The 18,822-nt window shown below is 51.0% G+C and overlaps 1 protein-coding gene and 1 long non-coding RNA gene across 2 annotated transcripts; one reads left to right on the top strand and one right to left on the bottom strand.

Annotated features, from left to right (window-relative positions):
• Positions 1 to 333: 333 nt before the first annotated feature.
• FZD10 (frizzled class receptor 10) lies at positions 334 to 3,242 on the bottom strand. The gene has a single exon (XM_060120836.1). The coding sequence runs from the start codon at positions 3,145 to 3,147 to the stop codon at positions 1,402 to 1,404; it is 1,746 nt and encodes a 581-aa protein (XP_059976819.1). The 5' UTR covers positions 3,148 to 3,242; the 3' UTR covers positions 334 to 1,401.
• Positions 3,243 to 3,715: 473 nt separating this feature from the next.
• On the top strand, positions 3,716 to 6,100 carry LOC132504114 (uncharacterized). Its single transcript, XR_009534741.1, has 2 exons — positions 3,716 to 3,967; positions 5,944 to 6,100. It is a non-coding gene; the product is annotated as an uncharacterized LOC132504114 (long non-coding RNA).
• The last annotated feature ends 12,722 nt before the right edge of the window (positions 6,101 to 18,822 follow it).

Here is an 18,822-nt window from a genome sequence, read left to right as displayed (position 1 = left end):
TGGTACCCAAGCTGCTCCTTAATGAACTGTGCTAAAACCGGACCCTTGCATCCTGCCACTCAAGAGACAACTTCCAACCACAGCCGCTTCCTGCATGGAGGAAGCCTGAAATTAAATCATCCTGTGCCCACTTTGGAATCCGTCCATTTGCCATTTCACATAGATAACCAATGACCTCTAGAGAGAGATGCACACGCAGGATTTGCTTGAAAAGCAAACAGAAGGAGAAAGTTTTCTCTGTTCTCTCCACGCACTGAGAAGGGTCACCTAACAACGCACAAGGGAGCAGCGCCAAACTAAAGAACATCTTTTATTTTTAATAAAATAGTGAAGCATGAAAAATATCATATATTACAGATAGACACCAGCAGGACCACTCTTTCCTGGCGTTTCCTGGTGAGGAGAATAAACTCCAAGGTTGGTAGATGGCTTCCCGCGTCTATTCATGGAGACCATTTGTTTAACAATAGAAAGAGTCAATGAGCCCTTTGGGCACTTTTGAAGGATCCTTCCCCCCTCTCCACCCACCCTTCCGCGAATCAGTCCAAACGTGTGTCACATTGGCTTGGTTTCCATTAAAAAGCCACGAACTGTAAAACTAAAGGGGTTCTGAAGGCTGGGCCTCTTAGTTCTTTTGTTAGGAGATTTCTTTTGTTGTCTTTATGTACAGCAAAATACTTGTTTCTCTTTTGATTTTCACGTAAAGAGAAAAAAAATGTATTGCACATCGTTGGCATTGACCAATATGAGGTTTGGTGGAAGTTTCTATGTCGGAGAAAGACCATTTGTGGAGGCTGGAGTCTCTTTTAAGTGACTCCAAATCCACTGGAGGGTACTGAGTTGTCAGGCTTTCTCTTTCTTCCTGTTGGCACAGAAGTTGCTGTCTACACGCAGCCTTCCTGAGGGTGGCCCTGGGCTCCCCTGCCGGACAGTGACTCTCTCTCTTTCTCCCTTTTTGAAACTCAGCAGAGGCTCTTTAATTTGCAAAGAAGTTATCTCTTCTCTGATTTGTAAATGGATAGCAAAGCCAACTCAAACACACAGATGTATATTTATGGAAGGTTCTAAACAAAAGTTTTCTTCTGGGGGCCTGAATCAACTATGTTACCACAAATTAGTTACACAAGAGGCTACTTAACTGGGAGGGTTCTCCTTCACTGAAAACAAAAACAAAACAAACCCCTTTAAGTACATTTTGACTTTCAGTGTTATCACAGCATCCTGAATTTCAGGGTTAAAGCTTTTTATTTTTTTCCTTTTACTTTTATTTAAAAAGAAAAAAAGAAAAAACAGAACAAAACAAGCAAGCAACCAACCGACGGAGAAAAGCACCATGTGTTGGCTCTGACTCTGCCACTGCATCCTCCCTGGGAAAGTTTTCCGCGCCGGCCTTCCCTCCATTCACACGCAGGTGGGAGGCTGGGCAGGGATTTCATATTTCCCGAGATGGGTTTTTGGGGGATGCTGGGCTTTTTTGTAAATTCCACTGCTGGTGATCACGCTGGCCGGTTTTCTTCGGCTCTTTTTCTTGAACCTGCGGCTGCAAACGTTCTGCCAGGACTGCAGAGTCTTGGATGTCCAGACCCACATGCCACTGGTGATGCCCACCACCAAGAGCATGAAAATCTTCACCATGAAGATCTCCACCGCGGGGATGGAGGCGGCCATCAGACAGTCCAGGTTTTTAGTCTGGTTGTTCATTTTGCACTTGTGCTGCGTGGCCAGGATTTTCCAATACTCCACGTTGAGGCGTTCGTAAAAGTAACAGGCAATCACACAGGTGGCCGGCACCGTGTAGAGCACGGAGAAGACCCCTATCCTCACCATGAGCTTTTCCAGTTTGTCCGTGTTCTCCCCACCCGTTTTCATCACCCTCCGGATGTGGAAAAGGGCCACGAAGCCCGAGAGGATAAAGGAAGTGCCGATGATGAGGTAACAGGCCAGCGGGATGAGGACGAAGCCGGTGAGGGCGTTGACGTCCATGCTCCCCACGTAGCAGACGCCGGTCAGCTCGTCCCCCGCGACCCTGCGCATTACCAGGATTAGGATGGTCTTCACGGCCGGGATGGCCCAGGCGGCCAGGTGGAAGTAGCTGCTGTTGGCCTCGATGGCCTCGTGGCCCCACTTCTTGCCCGCAGCCAGAAACCAGGTGAGCGTGAGAATCACCCACCACAGGGAACTGGCCATGCCGAAGTAGTAGAGGACCAGGAAGACCAGGGTGCAGCCCGTGCTCTCAAGCCCCTCCTGGATGACGTACAGCTGCCCGCTGTCCCGGTCGCAGGCGACGCTCTCGGCGCCCGCGAAGAGGCGGATGATGTAGCCCACCGAGTAGACGCAGTAGCACATGGAGAGGAAGATGATGGGGCGCTCGGGGTACCTGAAGCGCGCCGGGTCGATGAGGAAGGTGAGCACGGTGAAGGCGCTGGAGAAGAAGCAGAGCACGGACCAGACGGCCAGCCAGACCACGGCGAAGTGCTTGTCGTCGCGGCTCCAGTAGACGTCCACGCCCGGCGTGCAGAGCGGCGCGCACGACGCGCTCTTCTCCACGTGGCGGAACTTGCCCGGGTTGTCGCAGCCGGCGCGCCCGGGTCCCCCGTCCTTCAGCTGGTTCTCCTGCGCGCTGTGCGGCCGCTGCGGCCGGAAGAGCGGCGGGAACATGCCCGAGCCCCGCGCGGGCTCGTCCGAGCCGTTGTTGGGCGCCTCCATGCACAGGTAATTGGGGTCGTTCTTGTTGGGGAGTTTGCTGCAGTCCAGCGAGTCGGGCCACTTGAAGTTGAACTGCTCCATGATCGGGGAGCACTTGAGCCGGGCCTGCTCGCACATGACCCGGCAGGCGGGGATGGGGGTGGAGACTTGCTCGGTGCACATGGGCGCGTACAGGGAGCACAGGAAGAAGCGGAGGTGCCCGTGGCAGCCGTACTCCACCAGCGGCGCGAACTCGTGCAGCTGGATGGCGGCCTCGCGCTGGTTCTCGTGGCCCATCAGGTTGGGCATGCGGGTCATGTTGTAGCCAATGTCCTTGCACATCGGGATCTCGATGGGCTGGCACCTGCCGTCGCCCGGACGCTCCATGTCCATGGAGCTGATGGCGGCGCACGAGCCCATCACCTGAAGGACCAGCCACAGGCGGGGGCCCGGGCGCTGCATGGTGGCGTCGGAGGTGTCCCCGCGGGGAGGTCGGCCGCCCTCAGAGCCGCCGCTCCGGGGCTCGGGCTGCCGGCTCCGGCTCCTCGTCCCCGCTCGGGCCCCCGCCCATGCCCGCCCAGCTCAGCCCGAGCGATGCGCACGGAGCGCCCCCGGCCCCGCTCTCCGCGCGCCGCCTCCGCCGAGGTGAGGCCGCGGAGGAGACGAGCAAAGTTTGCGAACAATACCGGGAAGCGACAGGACCCCCGGAGCTCTCGGCGCGCGGGCCGCCGCCGCCGCCGCCAACTTCGGCCTCTCGTGGGAGCGCGCGGAGAGGGCGGGCGGCGCGGGCGCACGGGGGCCGGCGGCTGGCGGCGGCTCCGCCCTCCCCGCGCCGGCCTCTGCCCGGCCCGGCCCGCAGCCTTTCGGAGATCTGGTCCCGGCCGGAGCCGACGAGCGAAAAGGCAAAGGGGGAAACAGCAGAGCGGTGACAGGCCCCGCCCCCGGGCCGCGCGCCCCGCCCCGCCCCGCCGCTGCTTTGCATGAGAAAGCGCAGCTCCGGGCCGCCCGCTCCCGCCGCCGCCCCCCGGCCCCCGGCCCCCGGCCCCCGGCCCCGCGCCGCCGCCCTCCCGTGCGTCCCTCCCGCCGCTCCTTCGCCCTCTGCGCCGGCCTCCAACTTGGCCTCCCGCCGCCTCCCCGCCTGCGCCCCCTTTCCCGGGGAGTCCCCGGCCTCGTCCCCCGCAGCCCAAGGACGCCGGGGTGACTGGGAGTTCGGAGCCTGGCCGGAGGAGGGGCGGGCTGGTCCGCGGCCGAGGCTGGGGGCGCGTCGCCCCTGGTTTTTATGGTGGGTCCCGGGCGGAGGGCGCTTTCAAAGCGAGGTGGGATTTGCGTTTTATGGCCTCGGCCATAAAGTGGCCCCTTAGCTTGTAAGCCTGCTCGCATCTTCCCGAGGCTGCGGAGTTACCAGGCCTGCGTCGGGTCTCCGGCTCCGGGGAGGGGTCTCTTTGAAATTTCAAAGAGTAGAGCTAAGGGCCGGGGGGGAAGGGCTCTGGGAATCCAGATTTTAGGACCGCTCCTCCGCGGTCTCCGCGGAGAAGGCGGGGAGGGGGGGGAGGAGGGGGAGGGGGAGGGGCGGGCAGCTTCCTGGGGCTCTTTAGGTCCCACCCACCCCCGCCTCGGGCCGTGGGGGGCTTGGCGTGTAGCAGAGGGACCCGCGCCCCCGACAGCGCCGCGGAGTTGAGGGGCCTCGCGCCAGGCAGGGCTGCTGATTTCTTCTAGGCGGCTGGGTTTATTTATTATAGGAAGTCATTCGCTCGTCGGGTATTTATATTATTTGGCCAGTGATTTGCCCGACTGCTCCCTCCTGGGCTGCAGACCCGCGGGATGCTGCGGCGTTGAGGGTGGGAGGTGGGCGGGCGCTGAGTCAGCTCGTTCCGAGGGTCCCCAACTCCCCGAGCAAGGGGAGGCGCCCGTGCCTCTCAGTTCTCTTAAAAGGTGCGGAGGGAGCGCCCTGGCCCAGTGCCCTTAGATCACCCCCCTCGGATGGGGGGCGCCAATTGGGGACGAAGTCACTTCGGCCACGCACGCCCACGCCCCACCTCCAGAGAACTTGCCCGTCGCGTCACCTGGCTGCCCGTATTAACCCTTCAGTAAACAGGACCCCTAGGGGGTGGCCGGGCCTCTCTCCTCTTAGCCGCTCTCGAGATCAAGATCTCTTAAAGTTTTCCGGAAACTCCCAGGATCACGCATAGCGGGGGCAGTTGGAGGACTTTCCCGGGCGGGAGGAGAGGTCAGAGGAGCGGGCCCTGCGGACCGGGGCCTCCTTTGTCCTCCTGCCTTTCTGGGGTTAGCCCTCTGCAGGGGTGTACCGTGTGTCCAGACATCCCTGAGAGTCGGTGCGGGGGGCCCCCGGTCTTGCCGCCCCCCGCCTCCCCCCCCACCCGGGGCTTTGCAGGAGCGGCGGGCGCTGCGGGTCCCCGGCTATTTCTAGGAAGCGCCGAAGAAGGAAACACTACTGCTAGGAAGCTTCTTGTCGGCGGGGGCAGAAGTGGGGCACTTCCTCTGAGAAGGCTTTTTAGAGTGTTGGCTTTTATTTGAAACAAGTCGTAGGATTGTACATCTAGTAAACTTGGGAGAACTCACATATCCACCTTCCTTCTTTCCTTCCTTCCTTCCCTCCTTCCCTCCTTCCTTCTTTCCATCCATCCATCCATCCATCCATCCATCCATCCATCCAGCAAACACTGAGACGAACGAGGCTGGGAATCGCACCGGGCACTGAATCAGTGTCCCTGGATCTCAGTGTGAGGTGTTGGAAGAGGTTAGGGTGAGGAAGAAAGTGGAGAAAAAGGTGGTCGAGGTGAACGCTAAGGCAGTCAGAACAACCGCCTTCAACTGGATTGTTTGCCGAGATGCTTTTTCCAAGGCTGCCAGTTTTCTTATGATAGTTTGTTTGTTTGGGGATGGGCGTTTTTTTGTGCGTGTGTATATATTTTTTGAGTCTAGTGAGCTATTTTCCAAACCTTTCCATTAAAAAAGATTCAGTGGACATCCCTTGGCTTTTCTAGAATTCTCCTTGCCAAGATCCTTCCTTGGACATCATTTTCCTTCTTTTCTTTTTCCTTTCCTTCCCTCAGAAGCTCTGAAAATATAAATGTGAGAGAGTCAGGGGCAGTGCCAAACACCGGGAGTGGGGTGTTAGCTATTTGAGAAGGTGCCTCCTAATTGATCTTTTCTGTGCTGTTTTAATTCGGCCATGTTCAGACCCATTATTTTCACTACAACCACTTCAGATTGCTTTCTTCTCTCGTTTTTTTTTAGAAAAAATGTCTGCAGAAGTGCTTCGCTCTGCCCAGCTGAGATGGAAACCAACAAATAGACATTATGATAGAAAAATGAGGCTCTGAGAAATCACCAACTGCAAGATAACTCTGTAACTAATAAATGAAAAGGGTCTTTTGATGGCTCCGGCTGAAAAGATATTTTATTTTATTTTATTTTCCTGTGTGTGGGATTTGAGATGTGTGATTCTAAGAAGCAGCGGGTTCCCTGCTGCTTAGCCCGGGCTGGCAACTGGCCCCCCTCTGGCAAATGTTATGGAGAATTGGGAGGAATTTTATGGCTGTCTCTCCCCTCAGCTCTTTTTTCTTTTGTCTTCTTTGAAGAATGACTTTAGACATTTTATTTACATATTTAACCACGGATGAAAGAGGGAAAAGAAAGCATTTGGGGCTGTCGTGGGAATAGCGATATGTTTAAATTAATGGAAATCTTATTAGGCCTCTAAAATTTTGAGCAAAGGTTTTTAATGAAACTTTATAATTAAACATGATTTCAAATAACATGCAGGGACAAGGAATATATATATATATATATTTGTATAGATATGTTTCACCCCAACTGCCTAAAAATATATATATGGGAGAGACACTCTTAAACATTAACTACCTTCAAGTTCTTGCAAATGTTTGCCCAGAAAAGTATAAGGTTTTTGAATGGGAATATGATTTCAGGAGTCAGGCAATATTTTGATGGAAAACTAAGTATTTTGGGATGGAAGGGAATTGAGAGAGTTTCATCTCGTTCTAGCGAGGTCCGAAGTAGAAAACACTTTGACACAGATATTGCTAAAAATCAAAGTTGTATCTCCTCTTACGGTGTTCTAGTCAGTGGAAATTATAAGCACTGTGTGAGATCTTTCTGAAATGAGATTTGAGAAAACTCACAGTAATCTCTTTCAGATAAAAAGTACTAGCTCTTTCAGCAATAGAGAGAAATTGAACCATAGACTTAGCACGTTACAAGCTAATTGCGAGAGTGAACTTGTAGCATATCAGCAGAGTTTAGGAAAGGAGAAGGGTATTAATAAAGTTGAAGGTAGAAAGTGGTTCAGGTTATCTGTGTTTTCCAGGAACAGTTGCTGGGAGCATCTCTCTTGGCACACTGATGTTTGATGATCCCATGAAGTGAGCGTGGTGTTACTTCTTTTATCTCCTACTATCATCAATATTTGTATTTCATCAGCGCGGTTCCGATTCTCCTTTCAAGTAAGAACGAGATGCTCATAATTGCCCGACATGCAGAGCGATCTCTGATACCAAAAGGCGCCATTTTCCCTGACCTCCTCTTGGGTTACGTTTCTGCAGACACTTATTATCAGATTTAAAAAAAAAAAAAAAAAAACAGGCATGGAGAATTTTGCTTTCTAACCAAGCGAGCGTGCCCTTTCCCCCCACCCCTACCGCCCCACATTTTTCTCCAAGGAAAATACCTTTGGTCATCTGAAGGGATGCTTTACTAAACACACAGCGTGCGCCACCCGAGAAGCCAGGCGAGCTGCAGCAGATTCAGCGGGCACAGAAGTTTCAATTCCACCTAAAAACACTCGTCGGAAGAGGTTGAGATGGGGGTGGGGCGATGAGAAACAAACAGCAAAGCGTCCACATCATAAAACGGATGACTGGAGGGCACTCTGTCTCCCCAGCACAATTTAGACAGCGATTTTAAGGCCACTTCCCTTGAAACGTGGTTTGAAATATTACCAAAGGTTCCACGGGGTGCATTAGTGTGAATTGCAAATCAGAGCATGTCTCTAATCCCCCTTTCAAGGCCCGGCTTTGGATCACTGGCGTCTACGCGGCTCCCCACTGCTTCTGGCGCTGGAGCGACCATTCAAGGGGACAGCTTTCCCCTCTATTCCCACACTCCAAAAACAACACCGCAGACAGACACCCTCCAACTAAATTAGATTAAACTCCTTCTCCTCCACATGGCATTAGCCTTTTCACTGCCCAAGATTCATTATCCGGCGCCTCCTAATTTAAAGATACAGTATTTCTTTTTCATCTCAACAGAGACGGGCGAGAGCGACACACACGCTGAAAAAGGGGACAAAGCCGGCCTTCGATGTAAGTGCTTCCAGATTACAAGGACATTATCTGTTTAAAATATAGGAAGGCTTAGCACACGTCTGCTCTAAAATACAAACAAATTGACCCTTCACCTCTGACAGAACCGGCCCCATCAAAGTACTTAAACCTGTAATTCTGTACGGAGCTGCTTCCGGGGGTGGGAGGAGAATTCTATGGGAAGAAAAATCAGAATTCCAGAAAAATGAAACAAAAGGGCATCCTTGTGTGTATGCGTGCGTGTGTGTGTTGCAGGGATGGGGAGTGTGTGTTTTATTTTGTTTTGCATTTATATTCCAAACAGCTTTAAGAAACGGCCTTTTGGAAATGAACACACATGATAGGAGCTCAGACTTCAGTTTTGGATGGGATTGCTTTGCTTCTAACCCGCCCCCTCCTCCCCCCTTGGCTGTTGGGTGTATATTGATTTAATTACTCACCTTCCCATCTGTTTCCTTTCTGCTTTGCGCCTCCACCCTGGGACTCTTTTTCATTGCCTGTCCTGAGATGGGATGCTAAGAAAGAGGCCAGTACCACCCTCTCCAGAGGCCGCTGCCCCTGCACAGGTGAGGGGGGTGGATTAGATGGGGAGACCTTCCCTTCAGGGACAGAGCGGATACACCCACAAGCCTGGTCCTGCCTTAAGAAGAAGGGGAAAAGAACCAACCTCCCAGTTTTGCCCTGATGAGTCTGAAACCACTTTGCCAAAACCAGGGGCAGCTCTAACCCGTGGTGGTGACTATGTAGGATCTGGGTCTTAATCCTCTGCCCCATGTTCTAGCCCCATGACCTAGGGAGAGTTCCTTCCTGTCTCCATGCCTCAGTTTTCTCATCTGAAAAATGGGGCAGCAGTGGGGTTCCAACCTCACAGGGCATGGGGAGGATTGTGCTGTGATACACGGGGAGCATCTAGAGCAATGCTAACAAGTGCAGGGTTCACCGCAGCTGTCATGGTGGCTGCAATGCAGTGTCCGTGGAAGCTGAGAGCACCATCAAGGATGCACAGGGCGTGACATCAGTGAGCAGGGGGTTTGGGCAATGACAATGTTAGGCCTGAAATAATATAAGCCAATAATCATATAAGTCAATAATTAAAGTGCTAACCAGAGTAAACGTTGATTGAGCATTTGACCCATGCCAGGCACTGTTCTAAGCCTTTCACGTGACCCCGTGAAGCAGGTCCAGGGGAGATTCCCACTTTCCAGATGAGGAACCGAAGTTCGGGAGTCTGAGTAACTTGCCAAGACCACACGGCTGGTGGGGCAGAGTCAGGATTCAAAACCAGGCAGTGGGCTCCGAGCTCCCTCCACTGCCCTGCCTGCCCCTGGGTAGGAGGTGTGCAGGAACTCAGTGCCGACTCTCAGAAAGGGCCCCTGTTTTGGTATCATGTCAGCAGCCAGTAGAAGGACAAAGCCCTGGTTTATGGCTTTTTTTCCCTTTCCTCCTGGACTGGGAGGCATCTGCCACTTTCTTATCATTTTGATGTTCTGCTTTCTTGTGTTTGAAGGGATTCTTTAGGGTCACAAATGGTGAGGAAAAGGTAGAGGAAACACCACGTGTGAGTTTCCTGTGTTGGTTTACCCCTGGCCTCAGCTGTGTGATCTCAGGCAAGTTACTTAACCTCTCTGAACTTTGTTATAAAATGAGGATAATACCAACACCTCCTTTATAAGGTCTGGGGTAGGATTAAGTGAGACAACTCAAAGTGCTTCGAACTGTGTCTGGCACTGGGATTAACCAGTGCATAAACTCTGGTCAGTCGCCTTTTGACTTTTCTTTGTTAATTTCTTCATTTATCGTCATTGGTTAGAAGGCAAGATAGTCTGCCGATAGCATCATTTACGAGTCTTTTTCTTTCCAGTCCAACTGCTACACTTATAGCTTCCCTCTGCTTCCTTGAATTTAACCAGGAATAAGCAGCTGACAAGTTGGAAGCAAAGATGGGGGTGGGCCTCGCAACACAGCTGCGGAGTCCCTAGCCTCCTGCTGGAACCATTCTCAGCGGCTGCAGATCCCTTTCCAGGACGTCTGCTTCCCCTTTACCTCCAGCCTAGATCTGAAACGCGGTGATGAATTTCTGCTGCTTTCAGAAACAGTTCGTTTCTCTTGTGAATTTCACTTCCAGAAAAGAAACTCCTTCAGATCACCTGCTGCGCTCTCCTCCTTGTAAATGACAATTCAAACGCAAAATCCCATTTTTCTTTAAGGCCCAGAATAGGGCAGGGAAGATAGTTTTGCTGTCCCTGCATGCATTTCACCCTTTTTTTCCATAATATAACACTTGGGAAGGTCTTTGTGACTGTTCTTGTAGTTAAGAATGGTAACTTGAAGAATAAAGATTCTCTTTTCTGACAACGTCTTTCCCCTTCTCTCTCTCTTTCTGTCTAATATACATGTATTAAATACATAATCTAATTATATAATCTAAATACAGATATATAAATCTATATGTGTATTCAAAGTCTAATTTTCAAGCTGAACTTCCAAACTCGATCCTCTCTGCATTCCCAGGACCAAGAACCATGCCCAATGCATGTCTTTTCAATGATTCTGTGGGTGACTTTTTTCCACACTGACATCCTACACAAAAGATCGTGCCCTCTCAGAATCCCTGAGGTTGCAGCTGAAAGAGGAGCCTCATCGTTTTTTTGTTCCTTGAATATTAGAAAATATTTATTTCCCTTCATTCCTGAAAGACTGTGTAATAATTACAAATCAACAATAATTTCAAGACGTTGAGGAACCTCCTCCTGTTCCGTCCCGTGTATACAGGCAGCGAGATGGACGGGTCCGTCCTAGGATGCCCCTGTGTGATGGAAGACTCTGGGCGGCTACATCACAAGGACTGTGGCTGGAGAGATGCTGCCTGGACCAGGAGGAAGTGAGGGAACCAGAGGGACATCCTCAGCGTCCTGATCACCATGGTGATCTCGTTTATTGAACACTTGCCACCGGCCAGGCGCTGTCCTCAGCCCTTTAGGAATTTTGTCATTTTTTTCATCCTTGCTAGAGCCCCACCTAGTTGGGACTATCGTTATCTCCGTGCTATGGAGAAGGAAACTAAAGTTCAAAGAGGTTAAGTCACTCATGCAGCCTGAAGACCTTAGGCAGACCCTGAAGCCAGGCTCCGCATCACTCCCTTCCGCTGCCCTTCAGCCTCTGACGGTAGAAGCAGAGATGCCAGAGCTTAGGAGGTGGGATAGAAAGGAAAGGGCAGCTTTACAGATCCTGCAGGAGGGTCAAAAAGCTCGCAGGGTTTGATTTATATGTGATTAACGTACCATATAACTAATCACGCTGGGACACGAAGGGGGAACCAGGCAAGTCTGGGCCACCCCTGCAGATGGAGAGAGATGACCAGAGACCCTTCCAGCCTAACACCTGTGACACGGTGAGAAGAGCAGCGATCGCAGGTGGTTGTGACGGTCAGCATGATGTGTCCACTCGGCCAGGCCATTGTCTCCAGCTTTTTTTTTTGCTTTTTTTTTTAACATCTTTATTGGAGTATAATTGCTTTACAATGGTGTGTTAGTTTCTGCTTTATAACAAAGTGAATCAGTTATACATATACATATGTTCCCATATCTCTTCCCTCTTGCGTCTCTCTCCCTCCCACCCTCCCTATCCCACCCCTCTAGGTGGTCACAAAGCACCAGGCTGATCTCCCTGTGCTATGCGGCTGCTTCCCACTAGCTATCTATTTTACGTTTGGTAGTGTATATATGTCCATGCCACGCTCTCACTTTGTCACAGCTTACCCTTCCCCCTCCCCGTACCCTCAAGTCCGTTCTCTAGTAGGTCTGTGTCTTTATTCCTGTCTTACCCCTAGGTTCTTCATGACATTTTTTTCCCCTTAGATTCCATATATATGTGTTAGCATACGGTATTTGTCTTTCTCTTTCTGACTTACCTCACTCTGTATGACAGACTCTAGGTCTATCCACCTCATTACAAATAGCTCAATTTCGTTTCTTTTTATGGCTGAGTAGTATTCCATTGTATATATGTGCCACATCTTCTTTATCCATTCATCCGATGATGGACACTTAGGTTTTTCAATGAAACCTGCATCCAGGTATTACTGGGAAGGTGTTTAGTAGAGGTGATTGTCATCCACATCAGTTGAGTTTAAGTAAAGGAGATTATCCTCAATAACGTGAGTGGGCCTCGTACCAAGAGGTGAAAGATCATAAGAGAACTAAGGTTTCCAGCCTGCTCTGTGGATTTCAAGTCTGCCCAGCCAGCAGCCCTCAAAATCACGTAGGCTGATACCTTGCAATAAATCTCTCTCTCTACCTCCTACTGTAGGTTCTGTTTCTCCGGCTGGCCCCTAACTAATACACTGGTCAAGAAGCTTTGGGGTCAGATGGATGGAGATTCCAGGCTTGGTTGCGCGACATCGGAGTGGGGTCATCCGCTGTACTCTGTTCAGGTGTGCAGACGTGACCCACACAAAGGCACTTAGCTACGGGGGCAAGGGAGCTGCAATCCAGCCCCCGCTACCTCACTCCTAAACCATGCTCCCTGGCCTGGGCCTGTGTCTGCCCCTTCTTCCAATTTGCAGAAGCATCCTGAAATCTCATTCCACCGAGGTGTGTGCCCTCTGCTGAGAGGGGCCATCCTTTCCTACTTCACACAAGGGCTGGTGCCTACCTTGTAGACAGCCTTAGATAGCTTACCAAGTCTTTCTGAACGTCTGCTCCTTACCTGTGATATGGGAGCTATGTCCTCAACAGGTTATGGGGAGGGTTACATGAAAGAATTTATGCAAACAGCTTATCATGGTATCGAGCACGGGGCACCCATCAACGTTGGTATCTGTTAGTATTAGAGCATTTGTTTTTCATTGCATTAGTTAGGAGTCTCATTAGCAAGTGACAAAACTCAACTGGAAGTGGCTTAAACCAGAGAAGTTCCCGCTATCTGGGATTTTAAAGGGCGATGCTTTGACAGAGGCTGGGGCAATAAGAGCCCTGTGATTGGCGTGGACCAAATGGGATGCAGCCCTGGAGCCCTGGGGAGGAGGGCAGGTACCCAAGCAGGGCCAGGCCTCATCGGCAGGGGAGAAAATAACAGGGGTTGGACAGGCATCTGTAAGGTCTGTTTTGGTGTCTCAGAGGACAGCCAAGGCAGTGAGCTGAGGGAGACGGCATTTTGACTGCAGTGACTGCATTTTCCTCAGGGAGAACAGTGGGAAAAGCCGTCTTTTTGGTCACCCCGTGGCTCTTTGGTGAGAGCTGTTTGCTGCGGTCAGTTGGGTTTTGTGGTTGAAACCGAGTTTCACACGCTGGTACCTCCCCGGCTGCACACAGAGTTGGAGCGAGGTATCTGGGGGAACACGGGAGTCAGGCCCTGAGGATCCCACTGAGGAAGGCATGCGTTGCATCATCTTCTGGCAGGTTGAATGCATATCCACTGGGCCCAGGGAGCGGCTTAATTACCAGCCTAATAGCAGGTCCACTTACGGCTTCAGGTTTCATAGAGGAAGAAGCATCTTTGCAAAATGCTTTTGATGTGGTTTATTAAAGCTACGAGGCCACGGTGACATGTGAATTTTAAGTGCTTGGTGCAGGGTATGGAAAAAAGGCACAGGCCATACTTTGTAGAGAAGGAATGTTCAGATCCTAGATGCTAAGTTTGGAAGGATATCGGGAATATTTCCTGCTCCCTCCTTCTGCTTCCTGCCTGGTCGGGTCTCTATGCCATCCAACATGAATGGCTGTTACAAAACAAACAAACACACAAAGAGTTTCCAGAGAAAAAGACTGCAGAACCACCGGAAGCTGCAGCGTTTAACATTCTTTGTAATCAGAAAGCGCTGGTATCTCCCTGAAATCGCCACAGCTGTAGTTGAAGCTTATTCCTTCCTGATTTGCTCTTAGAGGTAAAACAGATCCTCCGTTCAGATCATGGGTGTGTGCGTGTGTGCATGTGTGTGTGAGTGTCTGCCACGCAGCAAGCATGGGACCCCCACTTGGAGGAAAGGGGTGGGTGGGAAGATGACATTTTGCTCTTGGGAAGATTATGGCCAGTGGGGGAGGCAGATGCCACCAAAAGGTGGCTGCCTTTTGTGTAAATTCACATTATGTGAATTTCAGCTAGGTTGGTACAACAAATATTAATAGAGTTTCACTAAAACAAAATTGGAAAAAATGTCACCTACACCCCAGTTTTATTTTCTTTTATTATATTATTGAAGTATAGTTGATTTACAATGTTGTGTTAGTTTCAGGTGTACAGCAAAGTGTTTCAGTTATACATACATATATAGCTATTCTTTTTCAGATTCTTTCCCCTTATAGGTTATTATAAAATATTGAGCAGAGTTCCCTGTGCTATACAGTAGGTCCCTGTTGGTTATCTATTTTATACATAGCAGTACCTACACCCCAATTTTAAAATTCAATTGAAAAAATCAAATCATGTGAAACCCGGCAGACTAAGTCAATAGTATTGCATTTATGGCTGCAGCTCTGTCCCCTTGGAGCTAGAAATACTGACAAGGTCCTACTTGATATGTACTTCTTTGCAAAAATTAGCCTTGAATTATGCAGCAGATTTACAAAAAGCAAGATCTTCGTGAACAAATCCTCTACGTAATATGCCTCTGCCCTATATTTCAGGACAATGTTTAAACACCGTGCTAGCCGTCTGCTGGTTCTTTTATTTATATGACAACTCTTTCCTTAAACGAAGCAGGAGCTGGCAACGACGTCCTGCGATCCACCCAATGCCTGCTTTTGTAAATAAAGTTTTATCGAAACACACCCACTCCTTGACATTTTGCAGATGGCTATTTTCCCAAGACAATGAGGGTTGAGTCATTGCAACAGACTGTCCAGACTGAAAGGTGGAAAGTATTTATTATCTGGACCTTTGGAGAAAGCCTTTGCTGCCTCTCAGAGCAGAGGGGTCATCACAGGGACACGTGATCCTATTTGCCTGTGTCTATGGGGCAGATTTTCCAGTCTTACTGCACTTTGATTGTCCCAGCTCTGGGATATATTGGAGCCCTCTGAGTGGCGGGAGGGTGACTGCTTTGATGGGGTGGTCAGGGATGGTCTCTTAAGAGGTGACATCTGTCCTGAATGTGGAAGACAAGAACAAGCCCGGCAGGCAAAGTTCTGGGCACCGAGCCCCGGAGTGCATCTTCCTGCAGTCCTTACTCAGTAAGCACGTGGCATATTCTGAGTGCCAGCCACAGTGCTAGAATATTACGAAGTCCTGTTCCCTGTCACCATTCAGGAATCCCCAAGTGGCCTCACATAGTGGTTGGACCAGATTCCTGGGTTTGGAGTCTAGTTCTACCGCATAAGTGCTCTGTGACCTTGGGCAAGCTGCTTCACCTCTCCGAGCCCCGGTTTTCTTAACAACAAAATAATAGTAGGACTCAGGGCAACGGTAACATGTAAAGGCGAACGGCAGTACCTGATACAAAGAACACTCCATCACTTACACGGCTTGTGCACCACACAGCCCTAGGGGTGCAGTTCACTTAGACCCCACCCTGGGCAGGCTGCGGCACTAGATACCGAGTGCTCTAATAACTAGTAGCGGCAGGAAAGAGAGGACACACGTGAAAGTTCAGGACTGCATGACGAGTCTTCTAGAGAAGGGCTGGTAGGATAAAGGCAAGGATGATTTGTTTTGTTTTGGAAGATAGGAGAGGGGTTTCCAGAAAAGGCAACATTTCAACAGTCTTAGAAAGGTGGGTAGGAATCCCAAAGACTGAGAAAGGGGGAAGGGCATGCGAGGTGGAGGGAACAGCACACACAAAGGCACGGGGTCTCAAAGCTTTGTAGCACGTTTGGGGAGCAGAGATGCATCCCTAGGGTCAGATGCTGGCTTTCCAAAGGTCCTTCTGGCAGCGGTGTGAAGGGATTGGGGCAGGGGGTATAGAGACAGAAGGTAGAGAGGTTTAGTAGGTATCCACTCAAACAGTTTAGGTCAAAGAGGTTGAGGACATTTTCTTTTAAGGGATGCATTCAAGGGATATTTGGAAATGCTCTCTGCCTGGTGGATAAGGTGGGGGTTGGGTGAGTGGAGTTTCTGGCCTGAGTGCTGGGGAAATAACGTGCTGGCGATGGAAATGCTACCGAAAATGCTAATCATACAGAATCTGATAGGCTCTCAAGCCGAGCTGTCCCATTGCGCAGCCCCAGATCCCATGGGAGCTTGTCCGAATTGCCCTCTCTTGAGATAGTTCGAGTACAAATGAAGACGTGCTCTAAGGGAAGAGTCATCCAGAATTTCAAAGACTTAAGCGTCTCATTAGTAGTCCTTATACTGACGCACATTGCGCTGATAATATTTTGGATTATTGGGTTAGATAGAAGATATTATCACAATTACTTGTAATTTACCTTTGTGTTTTATTTTTTTAACTTATTTTTTGGCCTCGCCGCACAACTTGCAGGATCTCCGTTCCCCGACCAGGGATTGAACCTGGGCCACGGCAGCGAAAGCCTGGAATCCTAACCACTAGGCCACCAGGGAGAACTCCCTACCTTTACGTTTTTAAAGTGGCAACTAGAACATGCAGAATCACACATGTGGCTCACATCGCATTTCCGTCAGACTATGCTGATCTAGGTAAACGGTCCAGATGTGTTCCTAAACCCACTCCACACACATGATTTATTTGGCCTGGGCAGTGTTTTAAAGAAAGTTTAATTGATTAGTAACTTTACAACGTTGCCATATTTTCACAGAAATACCGCACTTTCAGAGTCTCAAGAAATCTCCAGACCTGAGCACAGATCTGGCTGGAGACAGAGGTCACTGTCCCCGTCGACAGGACCCCTGGGGTCCAGTTCTCTGTGGGCCCCGTGCTGCTGCTGTCACTTTCATTTGGGGTGTGGCCTTGGGGCCACGGGCAGGCGGCGGCTGACCCAGATCCAAGGCTTGGGGGAATACGTCCCCGTTCATCCAGGATGACCCCTGCTTCTAGGCTAGACAATGAGACAAGATCACTTGGGTGACCGCCCAGTCCCCAAATCTGAGCCAGTGGAGGTCTCTGCCTCAGTTTGCTGCGTGTGAAGTGGGCATAATTATATGTACAGAGCGGGAGCTGGGAAGCTTAATGACTGTTTGGGAAGCTCCGCGGGGTGGCTGGCTTAGGACTTGTGGGGAGGGTTCTCACTGAGATTCTGCTTTGGGTTCAGGCTCCAAGCTAAAGCCAGGGGAGCCATCGGGCTAATGGATACAGGCAGCTCTGCCAACACAAACAGCTGTTTTGCGGCGGCCTCGGAGGACGCTGGCCTGGCCTGACTCAGACAGGCTGAGCGGCTCCTCTAAATCTCCAGGCCTTTCCCCTGTAAGGGCTGTGGGCCCAGGGCTGCTGAGTGTCGGGAAACGGATGCCCCGTTATCTTCCGACCTTCAACTCAGATGCACCGTGGCGATGGGCGTCTCAAACGCACGGAGCCACCGGGCGCTTCGCCCGAAGCAGCGTAATTCTCAGCCCGCCTCTGAGCTGACCCCCCTCACCAGCCGGGGGTCCCAGCGCTGCCACGGGACCAGACGGGTGACCTTCCTGCCCCGCGGGGCCGGCTGTTGGCGGGCTGGTGGTGGGTTTGGACTTGGGGGCTGACAAGGCCAGCAGGAGACCCGGCCATGGAAGAGGGAGGGACCCACGGACACAGGGAGGTTGGTTGGTGAACAAGCTGTGAGGTCGTCCTGTCTCTCCGCAGGGCCCTAAGGCCCCGGGGGCTGTGCTCTGCTGGTCCCTGTACCCAGATCAAAGGAGAAGGCAGGACCCTGGGCCTCAGGCTGGCGTTGTCGAAGGACCTCCATAAGGAGGTTACTGCCCGTGTCCCCATTAAGTCACCTATGGGGGAAGGGGCACAGTGATGGTGCCACGGAGGTGACCGCACTTAATTAAAAAGCCTCACGGGCGCGGCTATCAGCGCGGACCCCAGAGACGGGCATGAGACGCTAAGGCTGTGGCTGCCGCCACCAAGAAGCCTGTGTGCGAGCACAGGTCACTCTCCACACCCCGTCCCGGGAGCCTGTGCAGCCCGCCACTGCCAGGGTCCCGGGATCCAGGGACAACTTCCCCGGCAGAACGCACGGCGCGCCTCAGGCTGGTGCAACATCCCGCTGGCCTCTGCCGCCGCAGGCTCGCCCCGCACCCGTACCCCTCCCTCCCCCGGCCTGAGTGAGCCAGAGCCCCCGAATCAGCGGCTCCTTTAACCCCGTCCTGTCTGAGCGAAGAACAGACGCCCTCCAGTGACCTACACGCAGAGGCGGGGCCAAATCCAAAGCTGAGCCCCCGGGAGCTGTGAGAACAACGAAGAGAAAGGGAAATCCCTCCCAGCAGCCCCAGGAGCAGCGGATTAAAGCTCCACAATCAACTTGATGTACCTGCATCTGTGGAATACATATATAGACAACGAATCATCCCAAAATTGAGGAGGTTGACGTTGAGAGCAAAGATATATATATATTTCTCCCTTTTCCTCTTTTTGTGAGTGTGTATACATATGCTTCTGTGTGTGATTTTGTCTGTATAACTTTGCTTTTACCATTTGTCCTAGGGTTCTGTCCGTCTGTATTTGTTTGTTTTGGTTTTTTTTTACTTAAAAATTTTTTTTCTTAATAATTATTTTTTATTTTAATTATTTTATTTTACTTTATTTTATTTTACCTTCTTTCTTTCTTTCTACTTTTTCTCCCTTTTATTCTGAGCCGTGTGGATGAAAGGCTCTTGGTGCTGCAGCCAGGAGTCAGCGCTGTGCCTCTGAGGTGGCAGAGCCAACTTCAGGACACTGGTCCACAAGAGACCTCCCAGC

Source organism: Lagenorhynchus albirostris, chromosome 14 (genome assembly GCF_949774975.1).
Source record: "Lagenorhynchus albirostris chromosome 14, mLagAlb1.1, whole genome shotgun sequence".
NCBI lineage: Eukaryota > Metazoa > Chordata > Mammalia > Artiodactyla > Delphinidae > Lagenorhynchus > Lagenorhynchus albirostris.
Note: the sequence above shows the minus strand (reverse complement) of the source record. Positions and strands in the feature narration are given on the sequence as shown.